At 44.4% G+C, this 27,436-nt stretch overlaps 1 protein-coding gene across 1 annotated transcript in view; it reads right to left on the bottom strand.

Annotated features, from left to right (window-relative positions):
- Positions 1-27,436, bottom strand: part of SYN3 (synapsin III) — a 409,774-nt gene that overhangs the window by 333,552 nt on the left and 48,786 nt on the right. Inside the window, exon 3 of the mRNA XM_019728421.3 lies at positions 23,529-23,620. Within this exon, the coding sequence (XP_019583980.2) occupies positions 23,529-23,620 (92 nt within the window). The remainder of the gene's footprint in view (positions 1-23,528; positions 23,621-27,436) is intronic.

The raw sequence follows: 27,436 nt of genomic DNA, 5'->3' as shown, positions 1-27,436 counted from the left end.
ACCTGTTCTTGTAAATAAAGTTTTATTGGCACACAGCTACACTCATTGACTTATGTATAGTGTATGTCCACTTGCACGCCACAACAACAGAGTACAGTAGCTGTGACAGAGACCCTAAGGGCTGCAAAGATGAAAATATTTGCTGTCTGGCCCTTTAAGGAAAAAATGTGCAGACCCCTGCCCTTGACCACGGTGGATACCCCATGATCAGCACGGACGCTCAGAGAGAGAAATTATGGCCACTGTCAGAAGGAAACAAAGACTGGATACGAACCCAGGTGTTTCTCTGAAGCCCATGACTTTTCAGCTCTGCCAGGCTATGTCCCCCCTCATGGATGCCAATACCTCCTCGTTTCCCAGGGTTTAGCATGCTGCCTGGCTCATGGAAGGTGCTCATAAATAGTCACTGAATGAATGAATGGACGAGCCTTAGCATAGCTTATAGCGGTCAAGTCTAGAGAAACAGATGGACCTGGGAATGTTCAGCCTTTCTGTTGCACTCCTTACAAGCCAAGATTCTTGGGTCTAGTTGTTATGGTAACCTTCCCTAATAGCCTAAATTAATTGGTAGGTAATAGAGTGTTTTGAGGATGTCTTAACAGTCTTTGTACCTATATGCTGTCCGTCTGAAGTTAGATTATCTCAATGGTCTCCATCTAAATCCACAGTCCAGCCTAAACTGCTTTGCCCTTGACCCTAGAGGTCAGGGTCTTAGTCTGAGGACCTAGTCATAATCAAAAGAGTGTGAATTTGGGAGGTGGAGAAGCCTGGTTGAATTCTGGCTCCTTCTCATCCATCAGCTGTGTGACCTTGAGCAAGTTCCTTCACCTCTCTGAACTTCAGCTTCTTAACCTGTGCCTTACAGTTCCCTGCAGGGAGAGGATCTACACAAAACTGCTCAGCCTCAGTGGATGGCTGCAATTTTTATGATGATGGAGACAGTTTAGGAGAGCTGTCTGCTGAAAGACCCCAAATTCATTATGTATGTTTTATCTTTGTGCTCCCAGGGTCTTGAATAAACAATGTCTTCATCCGGTTTTTAAAAGACACTAATTTTGCCTCAGCATAACCACCCCCTCCCACCCCTGCAGAAATTTGGCAGGCTCTGGGCCTGTCTGCTGGCCTGAATTTCCAAAGACTGTTGGTTTAGCATTTCTCAAATGTATCCCATTAACACTAGGAACCTGTCAGCCCTCCCTCCTCTCTGAGCTCAGGTCTGACCGGCACAGCGAGAGATGGAGCCACCAGTGGGAGGCCAGCCTCCCGGACTCAGCTTTGTGAAGCAGGGTGGTGCCCTGTCTGTCTGTCTGGGACTGGGGGCACCTGGCAGTATGTGCATGACAGGTGACAGGTGCGCCCAGAGCAGGCACAGACACAGGGGGTATGCTTGGAGACTGGGAGAAAGGGCACTGGAACGAGGGGGTTGGGAGATGTGAGCAAAATCTGTTCTCTGGTTGCAACTTGAGGGGAAAAAAGCAAGATGCTGAGGAGGCTTAGCCAAAAGCTATGCTCCGGGAATCAGGAGTTCTGCCCTCACAGTCTCCAACTCACTCCCTGTGTGTCTTGAGCAAGGCACTCACCTTCTCTGCGGCACATTTATTTTAAAATGAACGGGTTAGGCTGGGCTATGTGTTTTTAAACTCTTGCTTGGCAGCAGAGTTCTTTTTCAAACAAATTTTTACTTGGAATTTAAATATATAAATAGATGAATGTGGAACTGATTCTCTGGGTGAAGGTGGTGAGGTGGGAAGAAGGGAGCTGGAATCCTGTCCATTCAGCCTCCCAACAATCTGAAATAGACCGGAGGTACCGCTGCGGCACTGGGGTTGAGAACCACAGACATGGAGGAGGACCGATGGACTGTCCCCTTGTACTGGCAGCCTCTGACCCTGGCAGCTGCAGCGGCCGCTGCAGATAATGCAATGGCTCTTATTTGTGGAGCACTTTCTTGGTGCCAGGAGCCGGACTTGGCTTCTATGTGCTTTACTTGAGAGCTAGTAAAAGGCCCTGGTTCAAATCCAGGCTTCACCAATTTACCATCTTTGTGTCCATCTCTGTGTGCCTCAGATTCTTTACCTGGAAAATAGATTATTCAGAGGACTAAAGGACCTCATCCCTCTACAGGTGCTTAGAACAGTGGCAGGCACCCAGTAAGCAAGTGATGGCAGCCATGTTTTATCGTGACCATAAATTATTACTACTAATCTTTCTAAGGACCACTGTGTTTCACCGTGGAGGGAACGAGGCTCAGTGAGGTGAATTGAGTGCCCCGAGGTCACACAGCTGGTGAGTGATGGATGGAGGACTTAAATTCAGATTGGCTCAATTGAACGGTCTGTGGTCTTAACACTTAGCCGAAGCTGCTTTGCTCTTGACTCCAGAGGTCAGGGGCTTTGTCCTAGTAATTTACTTAAGGAGTTCCAAGCCGAGATGGAAGAGGATTCACGATGACTCCCCTGATTTATGCTCATAGGAGTTCTGCTGCCAGCAGGGTCTGGAGGCCGGTCATTAGTGAATGCAGATCCCAAGAAGAGAGGAGGTATTTGACTGCCAGAGCGCAGGGCGAGCTGACAGTCTTTTCTCCAAGCCACGTTCTCCAGCCTTTCCTACTGATCTGTCAGACATCTTTGTGCAAATTAGAAAAAGGGTAGAGGCAACCCCCAAATTAGAACCCGGGTGAGCAGAGAACAGGCTGACATTCAGCCCCCCCCTGGAAGGCATCATACACCGTTCAGCAAGCAGTGCACGAGCTGCACAACCTTATACGACGATGCTCACTCTTCTCCTGCCTCAGCATTTGGTCAGGAGAAGTACAGGGAGAGAGAAAATTGGGCTGGACGAGAGACAAAGAAAGGCCTCCGCCTTGCGCCGCTGCTGCTGTGTGGAGCCCCGGAGGAGAGGAAGGAGCACGGAGGCTGTGCCGGCAGGAAGCGCTGTGTGATGGCCCAAAGCAAAGGCCAGCCACAGTCACTTTTCCTCTTTATGTTTCTTTCTCTCAGCACAGAGGGTGGTAATAAAAGATGGCTGTATGGCTCTCTCTGGGAAGCTGAATGGGAGCCAAACCATCATATGGTGAACAAATGCTGTAATCGCCCAACTGCAGAGCTGCTGCTGCACGTTATTAAATGGCAACAACCTTTCCCCTGACCCCTGACCCATGGAAATGGGTAGCCACCAGCCCACCCACACAGAAAGCCCCAGTGCCCTGCCACCAACAGAGGCTCAAACACTGGCTCCGGCATTAAGAAAAAGCAGGGGGCGTGGCACAGTTGTAAGAAACCAGACTTTCAATTCAGAAAGAGCTGGATTCAAACCCGAACTCCACCCCCTCATGAGCAGTGGGACTTTCGGCAACATACTGAACTTCTCTGAACCTCAATCTCCCGTCAGCAAAATGTAGCTTATCATACTGACCATGCAGAGAGGATGTAAGAAACAGAAATAATATTAATAAATATGAAGTGCCCAGGGCATAGTAAGTACTTAAAATAGCTACTCATATAGGTTCCTTCACTTATTCAATGAAGAGTGGATTGCAAGCCCGCTGAGTATCAGCCACCGTGAATCTCATCTGAGTGGGTGTAAGTGGTTTCTCCGAGGCCGTGACACTTGAGCTGAGATCTGAAGGATGAGTGGGAGCTTTCTAGGTGACATGGAGAGGAAAGAACTTTCCAAGTAGAGGGAACAGAATATATGAAGACCTGTGATGGGAAACAACAGGTGAGGATTGAAAACTGAGAAAAAGTGGGTGTCGCTGTGTCGCAAAGAGAGCAGAAGGGGCTGGAGAGGTGGGCAGGGGCCAGAGCACGCAGACCACGGTGAAGATTTTGGCCTTTATCCTAAGAGTACAAGGAAAGCACTGACGGGTTTTAACTGATGGAGCGACGTGATCAAATTAAAAGCTCACTCTAAAAAGGGTACCTATTATATGGGTCCAACTCTAGGACATTCTGGAAAAGGCAAAACTACGGAGACAGTGACAAGATCAGTGGTTGGTAGGGGTGAGGGGAAGGCGGGGATAAATAGTCAAAGCACGGGCTTTTTAGGGCAGTGAAACTATTCTGTGTGATTCTATAATGGTAGATACATGCCATTATATTTCTGTCAAAACTCCTAAAATGTGCAACCCCAAGAGTGAACCCTAATGTAAATGAGGAACTTCGGGTGATAATGACGTATCATGTAGGTTGATCAATTGTAACAAATGTATCACTCTGGTGGGGGGTGTTGATAATGGGGCGGCTGTTCATATGTGGGGGAAGGGAGTATAAGGAATTCTCTACTTTCCTCAATTTTGCTGGGAACCGAAAACCTCTCTAAAAAAATTAAGCCTATCAACTAAAAATAAACAGAAACAAACAAACAAAAAACTCATTCTGGCTCTGTGTAGAAAATAGACTGGAGGCGGGCAGGGGAAAATGCAGAGGACCAGCTAGGTTTTCCTTCATTTCTTTTTGATGGGCTCCTTGGAGCAAGTTACGTAAGTTCTGAGAAGTTCAGTTTCTCCATCTGTGATATGGGACAAGAATATAAAGTGACACAGTGTATCGAAAGTGCCTCGAGAAAGCCTGGCACAAGGCAGGCACTCAGTTCCCACTGGCTGAACGTGAAAGGACAGGACAATGAGAAGAACCGCAAAAGGTGTCAGGACGCAACCCTCGTGCGGATGTCAGAAGGGCAGTAGGTCAGGAGCGGGGGCTTATCGCTTCGTGAGGGATGTAAATGTCTAGCTATTACATTGTTTTGTACACCTGAATCTAAAAAAGAAACAAACAAACAAAAACCAACCTGTTTCTGAGGAGACAGTGGGTATCCTGTGATGGTGTTTCGGAGCACGTAAAAGGGCTCACTGCTTATTGGCTGAGGCAAAAGTATTTATTCGAGTGTACGTCCTGCGGCTAAGGCTGTGCTTCGTGTTTTGGGAAAAAGAAAAAATACGAGTAAAAACTAAAGCTTATTAAGTGCTAATTATATGGAAGGTCCTGTTGTAAGTCGTTTTGGTGAATTAGCGCGCTTCATTCTCTCAACCACACCTCGGATTAGGTACAACCATTATCTCTGTTTTGTATCTGGGGAAATGAGGCACAGAACGGGTCGGGTCGTCAAGTTTCCCAATGTAAGTGACAGATCCAGTCAGTGACAGAGCTGGCTTGAAAGAGGATCCAAAAAAAAAATACAAATCTGAGTTAACTGAGGAAATAAGCTGCGCAAGCACAGGGCAGGAATGAAATGGTGCAGAACAGACGAAGCACCACCAGAGACTCTGTCATGTGGGACACAGGATCCATAGCTGTGAGGAGCATGGGTTTAGACATAGCCTGCATTGAAATCCTGGCTCCTCCGTTTTCCGTGTGACCTCAGGTAAGTGACTTAGCCATACGGTGACTCAGTTTCCCCATCTGTTATATGGGGATAGTACCAGGCCATATCATGTGAACTTGCTTTGAGGTTTAAATAAGAGAATGCGTATTATTCACGCGCTTATCACATTACATGGAACATAGCAAGAGCTCAATTGATGCTTCAGAGCAAAGCAGGACAGCGGGAATTTCTAAAAGAGTAAGCTTAGGACTTCAAACAAGGGGTAGAATTCAAATCTAGCTCCCAAAGGATAGTTATCAAGTACTATGCTAGGTGCCAGCTGGCTGAAATGATGAAAGCAACAAGACCGCTACCTACGAGGACCTGCCAGTCTGGGGTGGGGCAGTGGGCTCAAATTTAGGAAATAAAACAAAGGCAGGATGAAAGCATCAGTCACTCATTTAACTCCAATTATGCTAGCCACCATTGTAGGTGCTCGGGATGCGGTGATTTGCGAAACAGACAAGATCCCTGCCCAAAAAGCTTATGTTCTAGTGCCAGAGACAGGCAAGGACCACATTCACAAGCACGGCAGCAGAGCTGAATGCTGTGAAAAGATAAAGCTGGGTGAGCGTAGAGAGAGCCACAGGGGAGGTTATTTTGGATCGCATGGATGGGCAGAGAAGGAAGTGGTGACGTTTGAGCAAGGCCAAAATGTAGTGAGGGGGTGAACTGTGCTCGTCCCTGGGAGAAAACATCCCTGGGTTGAAGGAACAGCAAGTGCAAAGGCCCCGAGGAGGTGAGAAGCCACTTGACCTGTTTAAAGAACACGATGGACGAGGAGTCACTGTGGCCGAGGGGAAGGAAGGTGGAGAGAGAGCCGAAGTCTACTCCATCTGGGGCCTTGCAGACTACAGTCAGGAGGGTGAATTTCACTCTCAGAGGGATGGGAAGCCCTTGGAGGGTTTTACACATGGTCTTGGTATCTGGTTTAATTTCAGAACAATCGCTCTGGTTGCTGTGCAGAGAATGGATTGAAAGGGGACGTGGTGGATTATTAACATGTCCTCAGATTCTCTGCTCCTCTCATTGAGAGGTGGGTGTCCTTCAATCTAGTTTTCCCCCACGCTTGTCTTTGGCCACTAGCATGTAGCAGAAATGATGCTGGCCTTTAAGATATCCGCACCTTCCACCCCTCTTGTAACCTGCCCTCTTGAAACCCTGCTGCCGTATAAGAAGTCTGATTATCCTGAGACCACATTGCTATGAAGAAGCTCAATAGAAATGTGGAGAAAGAGAGACCACGTGGAGAGGCACCAGACATGAGTGTGAAGCCTACTGGGACCTTCCAGCCCAGCCGAGCCACCAGCTGCATGCAGCTCAGTGACTCACCCGCCGATACTACATGCAACAGAAAAACCAGCTAACCGAGCCCTGCCCAAATTCCTGACCCTCAGGCTGCAAGCAAATAAAATGGCTGTGGTTTTAAGCAACTAAGGCTGGGGGTCGTCCACTACATAGCAATTGATAATTGAGACGGGGGTAATAGCAGAAGCAAGGAGACCAGTGGGAGCGTACTGCAGAAATCCAGGTGAGAAAGGTGATATGGTAGGAGTGATGGTGGAGAATCAGAAAATGCTGGTAAGAAAAAAAGTTACACACACACACCATCGTCACCATCAGTAGGAGAAACTCAGGGGTCTGCAGAGCCCACGTACCCCACTGATGGTGGTACTGGTTCCCTCTCTGAGGCAATGAAGGGCTGACGGTCTACGGGTTGACTTCATTCTCACATACCTATCACTCTGCATCAGGACAAACACTGCAGAAAGTAAAGGATAGATTCCAGCCTGCCAGAAAACAGGCTTCATAGCACAGAAATATTATTTATGATCAAAATGAAGAAATGTCCCAGCAAAAAATTGTCACCTTCGTCTCACATTTAATGTTTACACACCCCTTCGTAGATTATCGTGTATATCACCTACATACACTTAATGTCTTCGGATTCCTTCCACTGTCCTATGAGGCTGGAATTGCCACCGTCACTTACAAACGAGGAAACCGACTCAGAGAGAAGACAAGGAGTCCCCCAGGCCCCGCAGTCAGGAACTGGGAGAGCTAGACGTGGACCCTCTCACTTCTCGAGGCACATTCAACTCGATTTTTAATTTTGATATGACTGTTGCTAACATGTCCACATTTATGTTAAAACTATGAAGAACACATGACAATAACATTTGTTCTATGTTTGAGTTATCTGCCTGCCACACCCCCTCCCAGGCTATGCGTTCGCTGGTTTTTAAAGTGGGGTCCTTGGACTGCTGGTAGCGAATCTCACAGGTGGCACTCGACCACATGCCAGGGCCACAGCCAGGAGCCTTTCTGGTAATGGGCCTGAGCATCTGCATTTCACGAAGTAGGGCAGAGCGTTCCCAAATTATGTGCCTTCACGCAAAAGTCTGAACGTCACTGACCTGGGGGACCACCAGGCCTCAGGAAGCACACAGACATGCTTAAATGAAGAGAGAGTCTGAAAACAGTTTGGCACCAGGTGATCACGCGGGCCTGTCGCAGGGGTTGGGGAGTCACACTCTCCCCTCCCGCCTCCCCACCAGCCTCACCCTGGGGAACCAGGAAAGGCAGGGTGAGAGGGTGAGGAAGGGGCAGAGCGAACACTTAGAGAGCACCCACTGTTTCAGGCACTAACACACTTTTCGTCCTTTAGTCCATAAAGGGGGCATTATTTGCATTTTAGTTGCAGACCCTGGGAATCAGGAGGTGAGGTTACTTATAGAGATTCGAACCCAGGGCCACTGGACTCAACGCAAACGTTTTCCCCAGTGTCAAGCTGTGTCCACCGAGTGGAAGGGCGTGTGATGTGAAATCACTGGAGTCTGAGCCCCACTCCTCTACTCATTAGAGGTGGGACCTTGCATTAGGCATTACCCTTCTCGGGAAGTGCTCCTTCATGTCTTTCAAAAGGGGGTGACACCCGCCACTGAAAAGTTCACAGTTGCCTTTTAGTAAAAGGTGATTGCTTCTGAATGACAAACGGCCAAAATCAAAACGGTGAAGTGACCATCAGGGCAATTTCTCCCCTAGTTGACTGTGTCAGGTGGGGAGTGAATCCCAGGGTGGGGGTGAGGGGATGAGAGGGAAGGGGGGACAGGGAAGTCGGACCCAGCGCTGGAGCCATTTTCTGGAGTGGCTACAGCATGTGGAAGGTGTGCAGGACCGTGGGGGCTCTCTGGTGGGCCCCCCAGGTCTCTCCCACCCATTTCTATGGTTCTGGGAATCAGGAGTCAACGCTGTTTTTCTCTGTCAGAGCGCCGCTCCCTCTCCTGGGGGAGTTGGCACATCTGCTGCTGGTCTGTTGGCTGGAGAAGCAGGGGCAGCGGAGCCTGGCATGTCTTTACAGACTCTCACTGTCTTTTTCTTGTGCGGCTCTTCCCGTTCCCACGCCCCACCTCTGCAAGCCCCCGGGATCCTGCTTTCTCCAGCACTGGGGAGGGCAAAGGCCCTGGGCAAAGAGATCGATCGGGGCCTAGCCCCCTCCAAGGCTGCTCTGCTGGGACCCTCAATGACTCATTGTCCCCTCCCCGGGAGAGGAGGCAGTGGGCGGTGGACAGGGCAGCAAGTCGGAGCCGGGTGCAAGCTGCGGCTGGAGTCCTCCGGCGAGCTCTTTACTTTGCAGAGTTGTGGGATTCTTACTCATTCAAAGGGTCGGCGGGTCCTGAATGCTTTCAGCAAAGACTTAGGCACTGTGCCAGACACTGGGGGTACAATTCGGAAAAGCAACCCTTAACCTGATCCTCAAGGAGGGGCCAGTCCCGTGGGAGACATGAGAGGTAAATAATAATTATTGCCCGTCTGAATCAGGCACGGTGCCGGAAGAGCAGTAAGAATAAGACGGCACAGCTGTGGGTTAAGGGCTGGTTCGTTCCTTCATTCATTGAACAAATAGTTACTGAGACCCTGATATGTGACAGACACTGTCTAGGGCCTGGGAACACAGTGGGAACAAAATTACATAGTAGCACATCTTATCTATACATAGAAAATGTGTTACAAATTTTATGTATTATGTTTATTATATATTCATGCATGTATCTAGTCTATATAATTACATAGTAGCATATTTGTCTAAAATATATATTCTCTTATATGTTATATTATTAATGTATCTAATCTTTCAATCAACCATCTATTATCTATCTTTCTATCTAGTATATCTATCTATCTATCTATCCTCTATCTATCTATCTATCTATCATTTCAGGCAGTGATAAATGCTTGAAGAAAAATATGCATAGTTGGGCCAGGAGAGTGGGGATAGTATGGTCTGGCAAGGTCTCTCTGAGGAGGTGGCATCTGATCAGAAATTTGAAAGGAAATAAGAGGGTGAGACGAGGCAACATCTGCAGAAGTGTTTCAGGAAGAAGGAAGAACAGTGCAAAGAATGTCCACCAGACACCACTCTACCTACTTCACACATATCACTCATACATACTTGTTCCCACTTCAAAGACGGGGAAACCAAGAGCCAGAACTGTGGGGAGACTCACCCAGGGCCTTCCGGCTTGCAGGTGGCAGAGCTGGGATCCACCACGGGCCATCTGCCCTGCCTCTCTGTGTGGGCCCTGGGCCATGAAGACACCCCACCTCCCTGGGCAAGTCCTAGATGCTTGTGAGCACAGAGGAGGGGGTGCCAAAGGCAGAGAAGAGGGTGGAGAAACATGACCCCGATGGACCTGAGTGTGCCGAGCCAAGGAAGGTCTCTGCTTTTCTTCTTTGCCTCTTCTGGCCCCCAAGCTGCCCCTCACCTATGTGCACGCCCACTCAAAGTCAAGAGAGAAAGAGAGAAGCGCCTCCCCAAATGCATATGTCACGTTCCGCTCACTTTATTCAGGTTTCTGTTCAGAGAGGCCTTCCCTGTCACCCTTCCTCAAAACACCAGTAACTGTCTCTTTTGCTTTACCCATGTCTCACCATCTGCCATTAGAACGTGTATTTGCTTACTTGCATGTTGCTCGTTTTTCTGCAACTTGAACCTCGCCTCCACAGGGGGTATTGTCTATTTTGTCGCTGCTGTATCGTCTGTGCCTGGCACATCTTTAACGCATGAAAGAAAGGAAAGTAGGAGCAGCTCAGTGGGTGTGCAACCACTTAGGAGAGTTAAAGGGAGCGCTTTTCCAAACAGACACAGCCCGAGAAGCCGGAGCAGAAACTGCACTCTTTGTAATGTTTGTCGGACTGCGCCCGGTGCTCTGAATGCGCTCAGGCGATATTTGTTGAATGAATGCATATGTGGAATTTGAAATTCCAAGTTCAGGATGCTCCGGAGACTGGGCGATAATGTATGAAATAAAAAGGAAAGGCACAAGTGTTTTATAATGCTCTTTGATAGGATGCTTGAGAGGCCCCCCATAGAGATCAGGAAAGCTGAGAGCTCATCCTGGCTGAGGAGCTCACATGCTAGGAGGCTGTGGACGGTTGCCCTCCTCCCTGCCCCCTCCCCGGCCACACTTTGCCCATCTGTAAAAACGGGGGCACACAGAAAACTCTAAGGGGCCCGCCCAATTCTGGACCTCTAAGATTTTATAAAATATCCTCTCCTCTGGGAAAGGCCCAGGTATCTCTGTCTTGTCCCAAACAACCTCCCTGGAAATAGTAAGTCGAGAGTGGGTACCGGGGAATTTTTGAGTCTCTGCTGCCTTTCCTCAAGGTCTTGTGTTACTTATGCTTCCTGGCTCCTTTTCTCCAACCCTCTCCAAGGTCTGACCTTCTAATGAGCGGATACACACTATCAGCCACTGTGGTTTGAACGGGTGCCTGTAACTCAGGGTTGCCTAATGCTGGAAATGGAGAACGTGGCTTGCGTAATTAGGCTGGGGCCTCATTAATGTCTGCCTCTTGGGTGTTTCTCATTCTTGGTTTCTCCTGTCCTGTATTTCGAATTCCATCTGTCTGTATGGACATGGCTGCCCTTTTTTTTATTGCTCCAGTGCAGAGCCAGGCTTGAATTTCGGCCCAGAATGGCCACGGCCATCCACAGAGCACGAATCTTAACGTGCCTTGGAATGGCCCCTGCTCTGCTCCCTATTTTGCAACTTTACTGCGAACCTCAATGTCTGGGTCGCTCTTAGGCACCTCCAGCTGGCCACCTGTAGTTTGGGTGTTTGACAGAAGCCAGAGGAAGGGGTGCTATCAATGTAATGACTGTAGTTACGGATGATTTAACCAATGTGTCTGCAGTACTTTGCCATTTGCAAAGCATTACTAGAATCTGAACTGGAACAGACTAAGTCTATTTCGTTCACTGATGATTTTCTAAGAGAGTTATTCTATTTCTCTGCCCTCTTGCTCCCACCCCACCTTCCCTACTCTGCTCTGAGCCCCAGGAGGCTGACCTCTGCAGGCAGTATCAACCTGGCTCACTGGTCTCTGCGTGGCTCTGGCCAAAGCGAGGCCCCAGCAGGAGAATGGGGGGCAGGGCAGGCTGGTGGTATTTCTTCCGAATGCCCACCCTGCTTCAGTGCCATGACTTGGGAAGCAGCTGAGTTGCTCCACACCTACGGCTTCCACTGAGCGGCTCTCCCGCTCAAGTCTAGATGAAACATACTAGATTAAGACTAGTAATTCTATCACCACTGCTTGTTCGTTCCCCTAGGGATGATAATGGCTTCCTGATGTTTGCTGTTGTTAGATGTCTCGTGTTCCCTTAGCCCCTCACACTCTTCTGTTAGTGGTTCCTTCATTAAAATCTCTTTATTTGAACTACTTGGGGGTGAATTCTGTTTTCGACAAATCTCAATATCTGAAATGGAGCCTGAAACAGAGTCGGCCCTTAATCAATATTTGTGGCATGAAATGAACAAACTTCTCACATGTAATAGCTCATGTGAGCCTTACAAAAACGACACGAAAATGATATGATCGCCTTTTACAGATAAAGAAACTGAGGCGCAGCAAGGTAAAGTCTCAGGTCAGAGCAGGAGATTTCTAAGAAAGAGCAATGCTGACACTCTGCCCCCTGGAGAAATGGCTACTTCCTGCTGCTTTCTGTCCACCTCTGCGGCCTCGGGCGAGCTCAGCAGGACCAGATGCCCTGGGGTGGACAGGGGTAATGCAACAAAGAGAATAACAAAGTCTCAGGATTTGAGGACACGTGGACATTCACTTGGCACAGAATCAGAGACCTGGATTCAAATCCAAGTGCTGCCACTTTCTTATTTTTCCTCCCAAGTTTACTAATTTTACGATTCACAAATAAAAATTGTATATATTTATGGTGTACAACATGTTTTGTTATGTAGATAAGGTGTATAGTGTATGTGTATCTATATATACATATATATATGAGGTCGGACAATTAAGTTCACGAATTCACCCCAGAAAAGTGCTGCATACCTCATTGCTGAATATCACTACGGTCACCTTTGAAGTACTCCCCTTGGAAAGCTATGCACAGACACCAGTGCCTAGTCAACCCTGCAAAGCAATGTTGGAACACTTTTTCTGGAATAGCCATCAGAGCTGTTGTCGTATTACCCTTGATGTCCTGAATGTCATCCAAATGTCTTCCTTTCAACATTTCCTTTATCTTCAGGTAAAGAAAGAAGTCATTGGGGGCCAGATCAGGTGAGTAGGGAGGGTGTTCCAATACAGTTATTTGTTTACTGGCTCAAAACTCCCACACAAACAGTGCCATGTGAGCTGGTGCACTGTCGTGATGCAAGAGCCATGAATTGTTGGCGAAAAAGTCAGGTCGGCTAACTTTTTCATGCAGGTTTTTCAGCACTTCCAAATAGTAAACTTGGTTAACTTTTGTCCAGTTGGTTCACATTCATAATGAATAATCCCTCTGATATCAAAACAAGATCAGCAACATTGTTGCAACAAGTTCTGGAACTTAATTGTCAGACCTCGTGCGTGCGTGCATGCGTGCGTGTGTGTGTGTGTCTAATGAAATGATTACCATGATCAAGGGAATTGACATATCCATCGCCTCACATAGTTAACCATTTTTTTTAGTTTAGCTTTCTTCCTGATATTTATTTCTAGTTTTATAAAACTAGTTGGAAAAGATATTTGATATGATTTCAATCTTCTTAAATTTGTGAAGACTTGTTTTGTGCCCTAATGCATGATCTATCCTGGAGAATGTTCTGTGTACACCTGAGAATATACATTCTGCTGCTGTTGGATGAAAGGAATGTTCTCTGCATGTTTGGTAAGTCCGCCGGTACAAGTGTATTTCGAGCCCAAGGTTTTCTCACTGATTTTCTGCCTGTATCATCTATCCATTGTTGAAAATGGGTAGTGAAGTTCTCTACCAATATTGTATCACTGTTTCTCCTTTCAGATTTGCTAATATTTGCTTTATATATTTAGGTGCCCTGATGTTGGGTACATATACAGTTACAATTATTATTATACTACATACATATTATAATTATTATATCCTCTTGATGAATTGACCCCTTTATCATTATTTACTGTCTTTCCTTGTCTCTTGTTATAGTTTCTGACTTAAAGTCTATTTTGTCTGAGAAAGTATAGCTACCCCTGCTCTCTTTTGGTTTCTATTTTCATGGGATATCTTTTTCCACCTCTCCACTTTCAGCCTATGTGAGTCTTAAAGCGAAAGTCACTGTCTTATAGGCAGAATATTGTTGGATCTTTTCTTTTTAAATTCAGACACTGTGTCTTTTGGTTGGAGAATTCAATCCATTTATGTTTAAAGTAGCTATTGATAGGTAAGGCTTCCTATCTCCATTTTGTTCATGGTTTTCTGGCTGGTTTGTAGTTCCTTTGTGCCTTTCTTCCTCTCTTGCTGTGTTCCTTTGTGATTTGATGATTTTCTGCAGTGATGTGTTTTGAATCCTTTCTTTTTCTGTGTTGTGCGTTTACTATAGGTTTTGGCTGTATGGTTACCATGAAGCTTACATAAAACACCTTATAGTTAGGACAGTCTATTTTAAGTTGATAACAACTTAACTTCAATCACCTACAAAAACTCTACTCTTTTCCTTCCCCCTCACTACGTGTTATGTTTTTGACGTCAGTATACACCTTACATCTTTTCATCTTGTGTATTCATTAACAAATCATTGTAACTATAGTTATTTTTAACACTTTCGTCTTTTAACCTTGAGAGTTAAAAGTGACTTACACCGACCATTACAGTATTAGAGTATTCTTAATCCGACCAAATACTTACTATTATCAATGAGTTTTATGCTTTCATATGTTTTCATGTTACTAATTAGTGTCCTTTCATTTCACTAAATTCCTATAATCTGAAGTCAGATGCTTGGATCCCTTCAATATTTTTCTGCCACATGGTTGTCATACTTTTGCATACCACTCATAATGGGGAACTTACTGCATCTTTAAGCAGCTCCAACTGTGAAACAGTCTCCCCCTTGGTAAGGAGCTAGTCCAGTGCAAGGTTGCCACACACAGGCTCTGGGGCCCGACCTCCTAGGCTTGAATCCTGGCTTTGCCACTTATCACCTGGAGACCTTGATGCTATCACCCAACTTACTGGTGCTTCAGCCTCCTTATCTAGAAAATGTGGGTTATAATAGCACACACCTTATAGGGTTGTTGAAAGGATGAAATGAGTCAATACATGTTAAGCGCTTGGAACAGTGCCTAGCACGTTGGAAATGCTATAAAGTGTTGTTAAATAAAAATTCATGAATTCTGCATGTGCAATTCCAGTTGGCTTAATCAAAAAGAGATTTTTGTTTGGGGAGGGGAGGGGGCTCAGATTTGGAGATGAGTGTCTGGATCCCGGGCCTCAAATAACATCATCGGGTCATATTCTCTCTCGCTCTCTCTCCCCCTCCCTCCCTTCTTCCCTCCCTCCGTCCCTCCCCCAGCTGTGTCTTCCTTTGTCCTGGCTTCAATCTCAACAGATCGTTCCCCTGAGGTGGAAGAGAGATAGCCATCAGCAGTTCTGGGCATCTATCCACCAGCTCAGCAGCCACAGTAGAACATATGTGTCTCTCACCCAAGAGTTCCAGCAAAAGTCTCACAATGGATTCTCATTGGCCTGGCATGGGTCCCAGTGGGGTAGTCTGATTCTAGGGCTGCTTATGTGTCATGAGTTCCAGACACCACACGGACTGCAAGTTGGGGAGGGGGGTCACCCAAAGGAAAATCGAGGTGCTATTCCCCAATGCAAAAGGAATAGATGCTGGAGAAAGTCAGCAGTGGTCCGCTCTACCACAGGTCAACTTCCCTGAAAGAGCTCCCAGAGCAAGCCTTTGGAAGACCTAGGTCTTGCTCATATTGCATGCTTGGAAGTGTTTACGGGCATTGTCAGTACAACACGAGTCTCTTTGAAAGAACACATTGCAAGTCAAGAGCACTGCTCAAAACTCTTGCTTTGGGAGGCCACAGTGAGAAATTGGAATAGCACCATATGCCTGAGGACGATTTTACTGACCCCACCTCTAGGACACACAGTGAGTGAGGCAGGGGGCACCTACTCTGCATGCGCGTTCTCACAGGTCTGTAAACTGGCTGGCCAAAACGAGCTTCCTGGCTGAGACTGGAGGCACCATCCCAGGCAGGGACAGAATAAACCTCAATAGCCCCATGGAGCCCTGAACAGAGGACTTTGGCTATACTGGCACTGCCCGCACAGCCCTGGCTACCCAAGGTACGGTCTTCCACCAGCAGTGTCAGCGTCAGGTGGGGGCTTGTCCACACCCTTGCTGCTCAAACTGCTCTGCATTTCCAGAAGCACCGACATCTGGGAGCTCGTAGGAAATCCAGAACCTCGGGTCCTACCCGAACACTGAACAGATAAGAACCTGCATTTTAGCAAGAGCTCCGGAGGTTTGTACGTGTGTAGGAGGCACTATTGTATTCGTTTTCTAGAGCTGCCTTCACAAAGTACTGTAAATTGGATGGCTTAAAGCAACAGAAATTTATTCTCTCACTGTTCTAGAGGCTAGGGGTCGGAAGTCAAGTTGTTGGGACGGTTGGTTTCTTCTGAGGGCTGAGCGAGAATTTGTCCCAGGCCTGTCTCTTAGTTTCTGGTCACTGATGGCAATCCTTGGTGTTCCTTGGCCTATAGACACATCCCTCTAATGTCTGCCTCTATCATCACGTGGCATTTTCCCTGTGTCTCTGTGTCCACATTTCCTTTTTCTCATAAGGACATCAGCTACATTGGATTCAGGGCCCACCCTACTCCAGTACGACCTCATCTTAACTAATTATATTTGCAACAACCCTATTTCCAAATAAGGTGACATTCTGAGGTCCTAGAGGTTAGAACTTTAATACATCTTTTCTTTTCTTTTTTTTTTTTTTTTGGGGGGGGGGGGTAGAGAGGTACACAATTCAACCCACAACAACTGTCTTCAAAGCCTGCCATTCCTAAAAGTCCTGGGAGACTAGCTGACTAGGAAATGCCTTGAACATTTTTGTAAATTTAATTGTGTAAAAAAAATTTGTAAGTTCAGGAAGAAGATGGCACATTTACAATGAGGCTTGGAGATGTCTACTTTTGCAAGGTGACTCTTATTTGGGCAGCACACCCAGAGGATCGTCAGTTTTACAGCTGACCCAGCCCCAGTGCTGGGCCAAGGTGAGAGTACCCTGGGGACGTCTTCCATCAGGCTGCCCATTGTAATCCCCTGGGGAGCTTTAAAACTACTGATGCCCAAATCCCACCTTCAGAGAATCTAGTGTAATTGGTAGGGCATATTGCCTGGGCACTGGGATTCTAAAGCATTTCTCATGAGATTCTAATCTGCAGTCAAATTTGAGGACTAATGGGATAGGTGTTCTGGTTTCTACACATCACAGAAGAAGACGAGTCAGTCCCTTTCCCAAATAGGGAAGCAGGACATCAGCGCCAATAACCCCAAATATGAACATACACAGATTCCTGAATATTGCATTTTAGGTTTTTTATGGTTCTTCTGTGCAAAATGAGGCTGCTGTGAGGAGTAAACGAATGTATGTACCACTCTTGAAATCTCCCATGATGACGAACTGGTTATTTCTTACTGTAGTTTTGCCAATTTTTGAAGTATATTTTGAGGCAGTTTTATTTGATGCATATAAATTTAAAATGATCTCTCCTGGGTAATGAATCCTTTATCATAATGGATTTCTTTCTTTTCCCTAGTAATGCTTTTCATCTGGAAGCCTATTTTCCCTGATATTAATATAACTACATTGGCTAGCTTTCTTCTGTGCAGTAGTTACATGCCATATATATCTCCTTTAACTTTCCAACTTTCTATATTCTTATGTTTTATTTTTTATTTTTAGTTTTTTCTTTTTATCGGCCTGTAGTTTTCTTTTTTTGTGGTGTCTGTCTGATTTTGGGATCAGGGTGATAGTGGCTTTGTAAAAAGCGTTTGGGAGTCTTCTCTCCTTCTGGATTTTTTGGAAGAGCTTGAGGAGAATAGGTGATAATTCTTTTTTGAACGTTTTGTAAAATTCACCTGTAAAGCCATCTGGTCCAGAGCTTTTGTTTGTTGGGAGATTGTTGATTACTGATTCAATTTCCCTGGTGATAATCAGTCTATTCAGGTTTTCTGTTTCTTCTTGAGTTAGCCTTGGAAGGTTGTACGCCTCTAGAAAACTGTCCATTTCTTCCAGATTGTCAAATTTGTTGGCATATAGTTGCTCATAGTAATTCCTTAAAATTTTTTGTATTTCTGCAGTGTCTGTTGTCACTTCTCCTCTTTCATTTCTGATTTTATTAATTTGGGTCCTCTCTCTCTTTCTTTTAATGACTCTGGCTAAAGGTTTGTCGATTTTGTTTATCTTCTCTAAGAACCAACTCTTGGATTCATTGAGCTTTTGTATTGTTTTTCTGGTTTCTATTTCATTTATTTCTGCTCTGATCTTTATTATATCCTTCCTTGTACTCCCTTTGGGCTTATTTTGCTGTTCTTTTTCCAGATCCCTTAAGTGTGAAGATAAACCGTTGATTAGTGATTTTTCTTGTTTCTTTAGGTAGGCCTGCAATGCTATGAATTGCCCTCTTAGGACTGCTTTCGCGGCATCCCATAGATTTTGGGTCATCGTGTTTTCATTTTCATTTGTCTCGAGATATCTTTTGATTTCTTCTTTGATCTCCTGGTTGACCCATTCATTATTTAGTAACATGTTATTCAGCCTCCATGAATTGGTGTGTCTTCCAGTTTTTTTTTTTTTCCTGTAGTTCATTTCTAATTTCATAGCACTGTGGTCAGAGAAGACATTTGGTATGATTTCAATTTATCAGGACTTGTTTTGTGGCCTAACATATGGTCTATCTTGGAAAATGTTCCATGTGCGCTTGAGAAGAACGTGTATTCTGCAGCTTTGGGGTGAAATACTCTGAAAATATCGATTATATCCAAGTGGTCCAATGTATCATTTAAGGCTGTTGTTTCCATATTGATTTTCTGTCTGGAAGGCCTGTCCCTTGTTGTCAGAGGGGTGATGAAGTTCCCTACTATGATAGTGTTACTGTTGATCTCTGTCTTTATATCAGTCAATATCTGTTTTATATATTTAGGTGCTCCTATGTTGGGTGCATAGATGTTTACTAGGGTTATGTCCTCTTGTCGGATCGATCCCTTTATTATTATATAGTGCCCATCTTTGTCTTTTAATATGTTCTTCATTTTAAAGTCTATTTTGTCAGATATAAGTATTGCAACTCCAGTTTTTTTCTCATTTCCATTTGCATGAAATATCTTACTCCAACCCTTCACTTTCAGCCTGTGTGTGTCTTTTGATCTGAGGTGAGTCTCTTGTATATAGCATATACAAGGGTCTTGCTTTCTTATCCACTCAGCTACCCTATGTCTTTTGACTGGAGCATTTAATCCATTTATATTTAAAGTGATTATTGATAGGTACATAGTTATTGCCATTTTTAAATTTGTAGTTAGATTGTTTTCATCTTTCTTCTATTTACAGAAGTCCTTTTAGTATTTCTTGCAATGCTGGCTTGGTGGTAATAAATTCCTTTAGCTTATTCTTTTCTGGGAAGCTCTTTATCTCTCCATCAACTTTAAATGATAGCCTTGCTGGATAAAGCAATCTAGGTTGTAGGCCTTTGTTTTCCATCACTTTGAGTATCTCCTGTCACTCCCTCCTGGCCTTTAATGTTTCTGTAGAAAAGTCATTTGATAGTCTTATGGGAGTTCCCTTGTATGTAACCCGCTGTTTTTCTCTTGCTGCTTTTAGGATTCTCTCTTTGTCTTTAAACTTTACCATTTTAACTATAATGTGTCTTGGTGTGGACCTGTTTGGGTTTATCCTGGTTGGAACTCTCTGCACTTCCTGGGCTTGTATGTCGGTTTCCTTCACCAGGTTAGGGAAGTTTTCAAACATTATTACTTCAAATATGTTCTCAATCCCTTGCTTCCTCTCTTCACCTTCTGGTATTCCTATGATGCACATGTTGTTGCGCTTGATGTTATCCCAGAGGTCTCTTAAACCATTTTCATTGTTTTTTATTCTTTTTTCTTTCTGTTGTTCTGTTCGGGTGATCTCTGCTAACTTGTCTTCTAAGTCGCTGATTCGATCCTCTGCTTCATCTAACCTGCTGGTAATTCCTTCAAGTGAGTTCTTTATTTCGGTAATTGTGTTCTTTAGTTCTAACTGGTTGTTAATTATGATTTCTCTATCCTTCTTTATGTCGTCTCTAAGCTCCTTAAACATTCTTATCATCAGTGTTCTGAACTCTGTCTCTGATAGGTTGGTTACCTCTGTTTCGTTTGGTTCCATTTCTGGAGGTTTCTTCTGTTCTTTTATTTGGGACATGTTTCTTTGTTTCCCCATTCTGGCTGACTCTCTGTGTTTGCTTCGATGTATTAGGTAGATCCCCTAGAGTACTTAGTTCTTGCTGGGTTATCTTATGTAGTATGTGTCCTTTACATTTGACTTGCACCACTTCCTTCTTCTCCTCTGTGTGTGCTCCAAAGGTGACTCTTGTGTTGTGTGTATATTCTCATGTTTTAGATGAATGTCTTTAATGGAATATACTTGGATTTTTAAAAACCTACTCTGACAATCTTACATAGATGCTCTGTAAATGAACACATTTAGTCCATTTACATTTAATGTAATTACTAATATATATTGGTGATACAATAAATATTTAACAATGCGTAGGGTACTTTGGGGAGGTTGCAATTCTCACAAGTGATCATGAGAGGGCGAGGCCAGAGGACTCTTAGGCATTTGCAGCCTTGAAGGGACAGAGGGAACAAAGCGTTGGCTCTCTGGGGTCCCACCACTGCTTCCAAGGGTGTGTCTCCCCTACAATTCTGGGCATCCTCTTATCACGGGAGGAACAGACATGGACTGCAGGATAGCAGTGTGGTGAACTGGGGGGCGAAAGAGCAGCCCAATGGCCATGCCCATCCATGGGGCGAGGGTGGCTGAAGGCATTCAGAGGGTTCAGGACAGGGGCTACTTATCAACTTGTACAGAAAAATGTCCATATTTGAATAACCAGTACTACTGTACAAGCCATTCACAATGATGTCAGCCTGCTGATATATTTGGATTTAAGTCTACCATCTTCTTCATCATACCCGTTCGAGGCTAATATTTCTCACCTTTCTTGACTTCTTGTATTATTTCTTTTCTCCTGCTTTGTACTTTTAAAATACTACATTCTGATTTGTTCTGCTTTGTTTTGTTTTTTTAGCAATTACCCAGAAATTACATCATTCATCTTTGACCTTTCAAAGCCTGTTATTAACCAATACATTGACTTTCCTCCCGGACAATACAAGGGCCTCAGAACACCTTAATTTACCCCCAGCCCCTTCTAACTTACTGTTTATTAACATTGAACCACCGTCTTTGTTCTTCATTCTTCTTGCTACTCTGTTACTCTGGGGTTGTTTTCTTTTTGCCTAGAGTCCATACTTTACAATTTCCCTGATTGAGGGTCTTGTCATGGTAAATGTTTTTATTTTGCCCTCATTCATAAAATATGTTTCCCTAAGGATAGAATTATAGGTTGGCGATTATTTTCTTTTGGCCCCTAAGGGTTACCTTTCCACCCCTTGGAACCGAATGTCAGTCTGTTAGTTCAATGAAAGCAATCTGCCTTTTCTTCTCTGGCTAATTTTTTTTCCCTATCTTTCTGCACTCACACTATTGTGTCTTGGTATAGAATTCTTTTTATTTATCCTACTTTAAATCTTTTGAGCTTCTGTTTTTGGTGGTTGTAGAGATCTTTCTGAATGATTTTGAGTCATTGTTTCTTAAAGTACTGCCTCTGTTCCATTCTCTTTTCCTTCTTTTTTTGAGACTCTGATTAAATCAATGCTAGACCTTCTCATGAGATTTAACCATCTCTTCTGACTTTTCCAATCTTTTTCTCTGTGTTTTGAGATAATTTCTTCAGCTCTACATTTCACTTTATTAACACCTTTTCAATGGTGTCTAATATGCTGTTAAACACAACACATCCAATGACTTGGGTTGGGTTATTGTATTTTTCATTTCTAGAAGTTCTATTTAAAAATAAAAAAAATTGGTTGTATCACTTTTTAGTTTACTATTCCCTGAAGATATCCTCAAACCTGATACATTTTAACTTAACCTGTATGATTTTTTTCTTTTGAGAATCTATATCTGAGAATTCCAATATCTGAGATATGAGGGTCTCTTTCTGTTGTCTATTGCTCCTGTTCCTTCTCATTCATGGTGTCTGTGCCTGGTTATCTTTGACTACGTGCTAGCTATTGTACAAAAAACTTATTTGAGTAATTATTTGGAGCCTAGGATGAAAGTGCCTTCTTCTACATAGGATATGTTTTTACTTCTGAGATGTGTGGGATCACCATAAACCAAGTTGCATGCGTGAGGTTCCCTGGAAGACCAATAAACTGCAGTTCAATCTGCACTTACTTGTGAGGGTTCATCTACTTGTAATTCACATTCACCTTGAAGATGTCGTCCTTTTGGTCTCAGCTTATTGTGGGGAGGGTCTACCATTACATTCCCTACCTTGAGTGGCCCTGGGTATTGATTTCTGTCTCCCTTGCCCCTGACAGGCAATCAAAACCAATTTCAAATTTGACAGACTTAGGAAATACCCTCAGGGACAAAGGTAGCTTTTGTACTCATTTATCTCTTTGAGTTTCCATTTCCCCATCATTCTCTTCTAGTAACTCCTCTTGAAAGGCTCTGAAGACTATTTAAAACCAGTTTTTAAGTTATTTTCTGTAGAAAAGTTAGTCCAAATAATCTACCCCACCATTGTTGGAAATAGGAAGCCACGTAATGTGTTTCTTGGCACAAGATTGATACTCAGTAAATGATGGCTGAATTATCATAATTTCCAAGATGTACTCTTTTTTTTTAGTCTCTCTCCATTTAAAAAGACTATTTCCTACTCTTAGAATGCATGAAATGCCCATAGTCCACCAGTTGACAAGACTCAGAAAAAAATGCCACCTTTTCCTCAAAGTTCTCCCTGTTTTCTCTACTTCCCCAAATCTGAATCTTATTTTCTCTAATCCTATTTCTTCCCCATCTAACCCCTCCCAGGACTTAGCTTGTATCATCCTCTGGGTGGCTTAACTAGATAAAAATATATTACTACAACTATTTACTATTTATCACTCCTATGGATTTTCACTTTCTTGACATTTCTGGCCTTTTGAAGAACTCCCTCATTTCCCTTCCAGCTCAGCCCATATTATGAACAGATTTCATGGAAAATATCATATCCCGTCCTTTTAGGTTTGGTGTCCTGGGAGGGGGTTCTCCAAATATTCCATCTGCCATACTGCCGGAAGCAGGATGTAGCTCGTTCTAATAAACCCTTACATTTGTGCCGCACTTTGCAATGAATCGGGTGCTCTCACAAACGTGCCTCCTGCTTCAGAGCTGCTATCCTCGTGCTGCCCATGAGAGTCAGAGGGCAAGAGACTACATGATATGTTCAAATAGAACCGCAAAGCCAGAAACGGAACCCAAGTCTTTTCTCTCCAAGCCCACGGCTCATTCCAGGACCCCACCATTGTTTCTCCATATTATTTGTGCCACTAGTCACTCCTATTGTAACAACACCTAGAACGCATTAGAAGCAGACCTTCTGGCTGGGAAAGTACAGGTAATAATGGAGGAGCTGGGTCATAGGAAATAGACAGAGGGGTTGGCTATGCGAGGTGTCCCAGACGCACCTCGCAGCTGAAGGTTCCCTGCATCCCTGTCATCCTTACCTCACAACTTTGGTCCCACTTCTCATGACCTGTATGTCCACCATGCAGCCCCCAGTAACATAGGCGGCGAGGTTCAACTCTGAGAATTCAGCCTGAAGGAGAGAGCAAAGCAGAAAAGGATTCATCAGGTATTAATGATGCTAACAACTGCAAACACGTATGGGGCAATCCCATGTGCCCAGTGCACATTTATACCTCACCTGAAACTTAGAAAGGCGCTAATGGTATTTATTTCCCTTGTTGAAAGATGAGGAGGCTGAGGTGCAGAGAGGCATACACTGGCAAGTCCAAGGTTACATAATTAACAAAAGGCAAAGTTGAACTGAAATCCATGTGTCTCTGATTCTAGGATCCATGCTCTTCACCACGACTAAATTCTATCTCGTGAAGGTGGCAGATGCTCCAGGACTATAAGAGGCCAAATGCTGTTCAATATAACATTTTCTCTAGACCTCTTCAGCTTCTTGCTATGCCATGGTGTGGCTCTGCAGCTACGTGACCACTTAGCACTGCTAATGGAACCCTCCTCAGGTTATCTGCCATCTGTTCCCTTTTTTGGTCGTGGCCCCTCCCCTCATTCCATCCACATGACTACAGTAGAAGCACCATGTCTGTGCAGTGAAACACCGTTCCCCTGGTCACAACTGATGGGGTTGGCCCCTGACCCAGGGTGGAGGAATAGATGCCCTTCCATTACAATTAGAATCTGCTGAGCAATTCATACAGCTTTCTCTAGAGGGCTGTATCTTTAATACACAAGCCTGGGTGCAATTAGGACTATGTTTTTTGCCATCTGGATTGGGGAAGCACAGAAAATCAGGGTGGAGAGAGAGGGAGAGGGAGGGAGAGAGGAAAGAAGAAAGAGTAGAGAGAGGAAGGAGGGAGAGAGAGAAAGGGGAGAGGGGAGAGGGGAGAGGGGAGAGGGGAGAGGGGAGAGGGGAGAGAGGAGAGAGGAGAGAGGAGAGAGGAGAGAGGAGAGAGGAGGAGAGAGAGAGACCAAAATCACCACAGAGGGACAGAGGCAAAAGATGAGAGTTCTCTTGATACTTATGGGCCAGCTATAATCCTGCAACTAGATTTTATGAGATGCATCTGTATCCTTATAAGTTCATCTTTGTTCTATTATTTGCTTACGCATAATTTAGTGTATTTCTGTTGCTTGTGACCAGAGTCCTATGGAATACAGCCCTCCTACCAGATTAAATGCTCCCTCAGGGGATAGCAATTTGATGTTAGAACCATCTGTATTTTGTTCTCTAGGGCTGCCATAACAAAGTACCACCCCTAGGTGGCTTAAGCAGCAGAAATTTCTTTTCTCATAGTTCTGGAGGCTGGAAATCCAAAATCAGGGTGTCGGTAGGGTTGGTTCCTTCTGAGGGCTATGAGGGAAGGATCTGTTCCAGGCCTCTCTCCTTGGCTTGTAGACGCCTATCTTCTCCCTCCCCATGTTTCATCACGCTGTCTTCCCTCTCTGTGTGTCTCTGTATCACGTTCCCCTTTTTATAAGGACAGCAGTCAGCTGGAGTAGGGCCTGCTCCATGACCTCATTTTAACTTGGTTACCTCCGAAAAAATCCTATCTCCAAATAAGACCACTTCATTCTGAAGTGGTGGGGGTTAGGACTTCAACATACAAATTTTAGGGAGACACAATTCAACCTGTAACTCCATCCCAGAAAGTATAGAGAACCAAGCTGTCTCACATTTACAGTAGATATCAAAAGCTATTTCTTAGGACTTAAAAGAAAAAAATAATTGCTCACACGTATAAAATACTCATCGTGTGCCAGATACTGTCCTAAGCATTTTTCATGTATGTATTCATTTAATCCTCACACTTGTCCAGATTTAAAAAAAAAGAAAGTAAGAAAGAAAGAAAGAAAACTGAGGCAGAGAGAGATGAAATAACTTGCACAATGTCACACAGTAAGAAGCAGAGCCAAGAGTTACACCCAGGCGGTCTGGCTCCAGCTGTGCTTTTAATTGCTGCCCCCCATATCCCCCACTGTTCAGCTGAATAAGGCACTGGGTAGATTACAATTGGGAATTTTGGGAACCTAAAAATAACCCATTTAAAGAGAAAAACTAGTTTACATTGAAGGGAACTATCATTTCATGGCAACCTTGGAAACACTGAACAGAAATTATGACCAAAGACTTAGCCATCTCCCCAAATGGCCTTAAAACAAGGCCCGAGTGCTTTATGCCTTTTGCTCTAATTAATGACCTCATTATGCTGTAGTAAGGTGAAAAGCAAAGAGCCCGGTTAATGAGTCCAGGTTCGTAAATAGTGGTAATGACCTAGTTATTAAGTCTAATGCCTTAAAAATGCCGTCCCATCACGTTTAAGATACTTTATTGGCAAGATCACAAAGAAGCATTAGCAAGAAAAGTTGCTGCTCGTGTTTGCAGAGAAAAAGAAATTAGCAGAAAGTTTCAACACAGAAGAGTCGGGCACCTAATACATAAAGAAAGAGAGTGAATCAGAGTCTTGGATGGTAGAATTTTCTACTCAAAGGTGGCAAAGACCCAGAGGCTGCCTCATTGCCCAAACGGAAAGAAAGACACCTGGAGAGAAGACACACTCAGGCTTGCACATACAAGAGACAAGGTCATCGTGTTCAGATTGGGTTGTCTAGAGTTATTTCCCAGTCATGATTTATGAGTAATCACAGAAAGTAAATGCCTAGGCTGCAGGGTAGCAAGTTTCTGTTGGATTGAGCATAGAGAGTTAGGGTATCAAAGAAAGGGAACTCTTCTGTATGTAACTTTCTAAAAGCTTGCACAGCCATGGAAATGAACACAGGGGTCCAAGCCACTTCTTCAAGAGAGCAGGATGGCCCTCCTGATAGCATCTTCAAGAGCAGCCAATTTTGAAGAGCTCCAGAGCTCTGAGAAACTGTAGCAAATGAACTGTATCCACCTAAAAAATATGTCCACATCCTACCTGGTGACACCTGCAAGTGTGACTTTTTGGAAATAGGGTCTTTGCAGATGGAATGAAGGATCACAAGATGAGATCACCCTGAATTAATGGGGGGGGGGCCCTAAATCCAATGACAAGTCCTTATAAAAGAAGATAAGGGGAGAGAGACCCAGGAAAGAAGGCTACGTGAAGACAGTGGAAGAGACTGGAGTTACACTGTGAAAAGCCAAGGAACTCCAGGACTCACTAGAAGCTGGAAGGGGCATGGAAGGATCTCCCCGGGGGGCTTCAGAGGGAGTGGTAGACATACCGGCACCTTGATTTTAGACTTTTGGCCTCCAGGATGGTGAGAACACATTTCTGTTGTTTTAAGCCACCAAGTTTGTAATGATTTCTCATGATAGTCCTTGGAAACTAATACAATAATTTAGGAAATTAAATGCAATTTCAGTATTGCATGCACAGGCATGACATTCAAAGGTCAATATGGTTCGGTAAGCTGCTTTACCCACTCCAGCTAACACATACACGTATACAGATATATGCACATTCTCTCTCTCTCTCTCACACACACACACACACACACACACACAAGGTAAAACATCAGCCATTCACCTATACTGTAAAATGTTATCATCAGGTCACTTACATTTTCTGCATAAGTTAACCCTTTGACCTCAAGACCCCTTTGGCCCCCACTGTTTTCTTATGTGATGTCTTTATGAATACTGCACATTAAGCCCTGTGCTGGGGATAAATGAATATTCAGAAAGATTGCATTTAACTGTAAGGTGTGTAATATATTAGCCGATGAGTTTGATCAAGTTACTAACTACTTTGAATCTCAGTTTTAACATCTCTAAAATAATGGAGATAACAATATGCATAACACCTATCTTTAAACGTTTTTTTGTAAAGACCCCAGATAATGTATATGAAACACCTAGCACAGGGCTGAGACACGCAAGGAGGAGCTCTGTAAA

This window comes from Rhinolophus sinicus, chromosome 1, assembly GCF_057876585.1.
Source record: "Rhinolophus sinicus isolate RSI-liver-muscle chromosome 1, RSI-T2T, whole genome shotgun sequence".
Lineage (NCBI taxonomy): Eukaryota > Metazoa > Chordata > Mammalia > Chiroptera > Rhinolophidae > Rhinolophus > Rhinolophus sinicus.
Note: the sequence above shows the minus strand (reverse complement) of the source record. Positions and strands in the feature narration are given on the sequence as shown.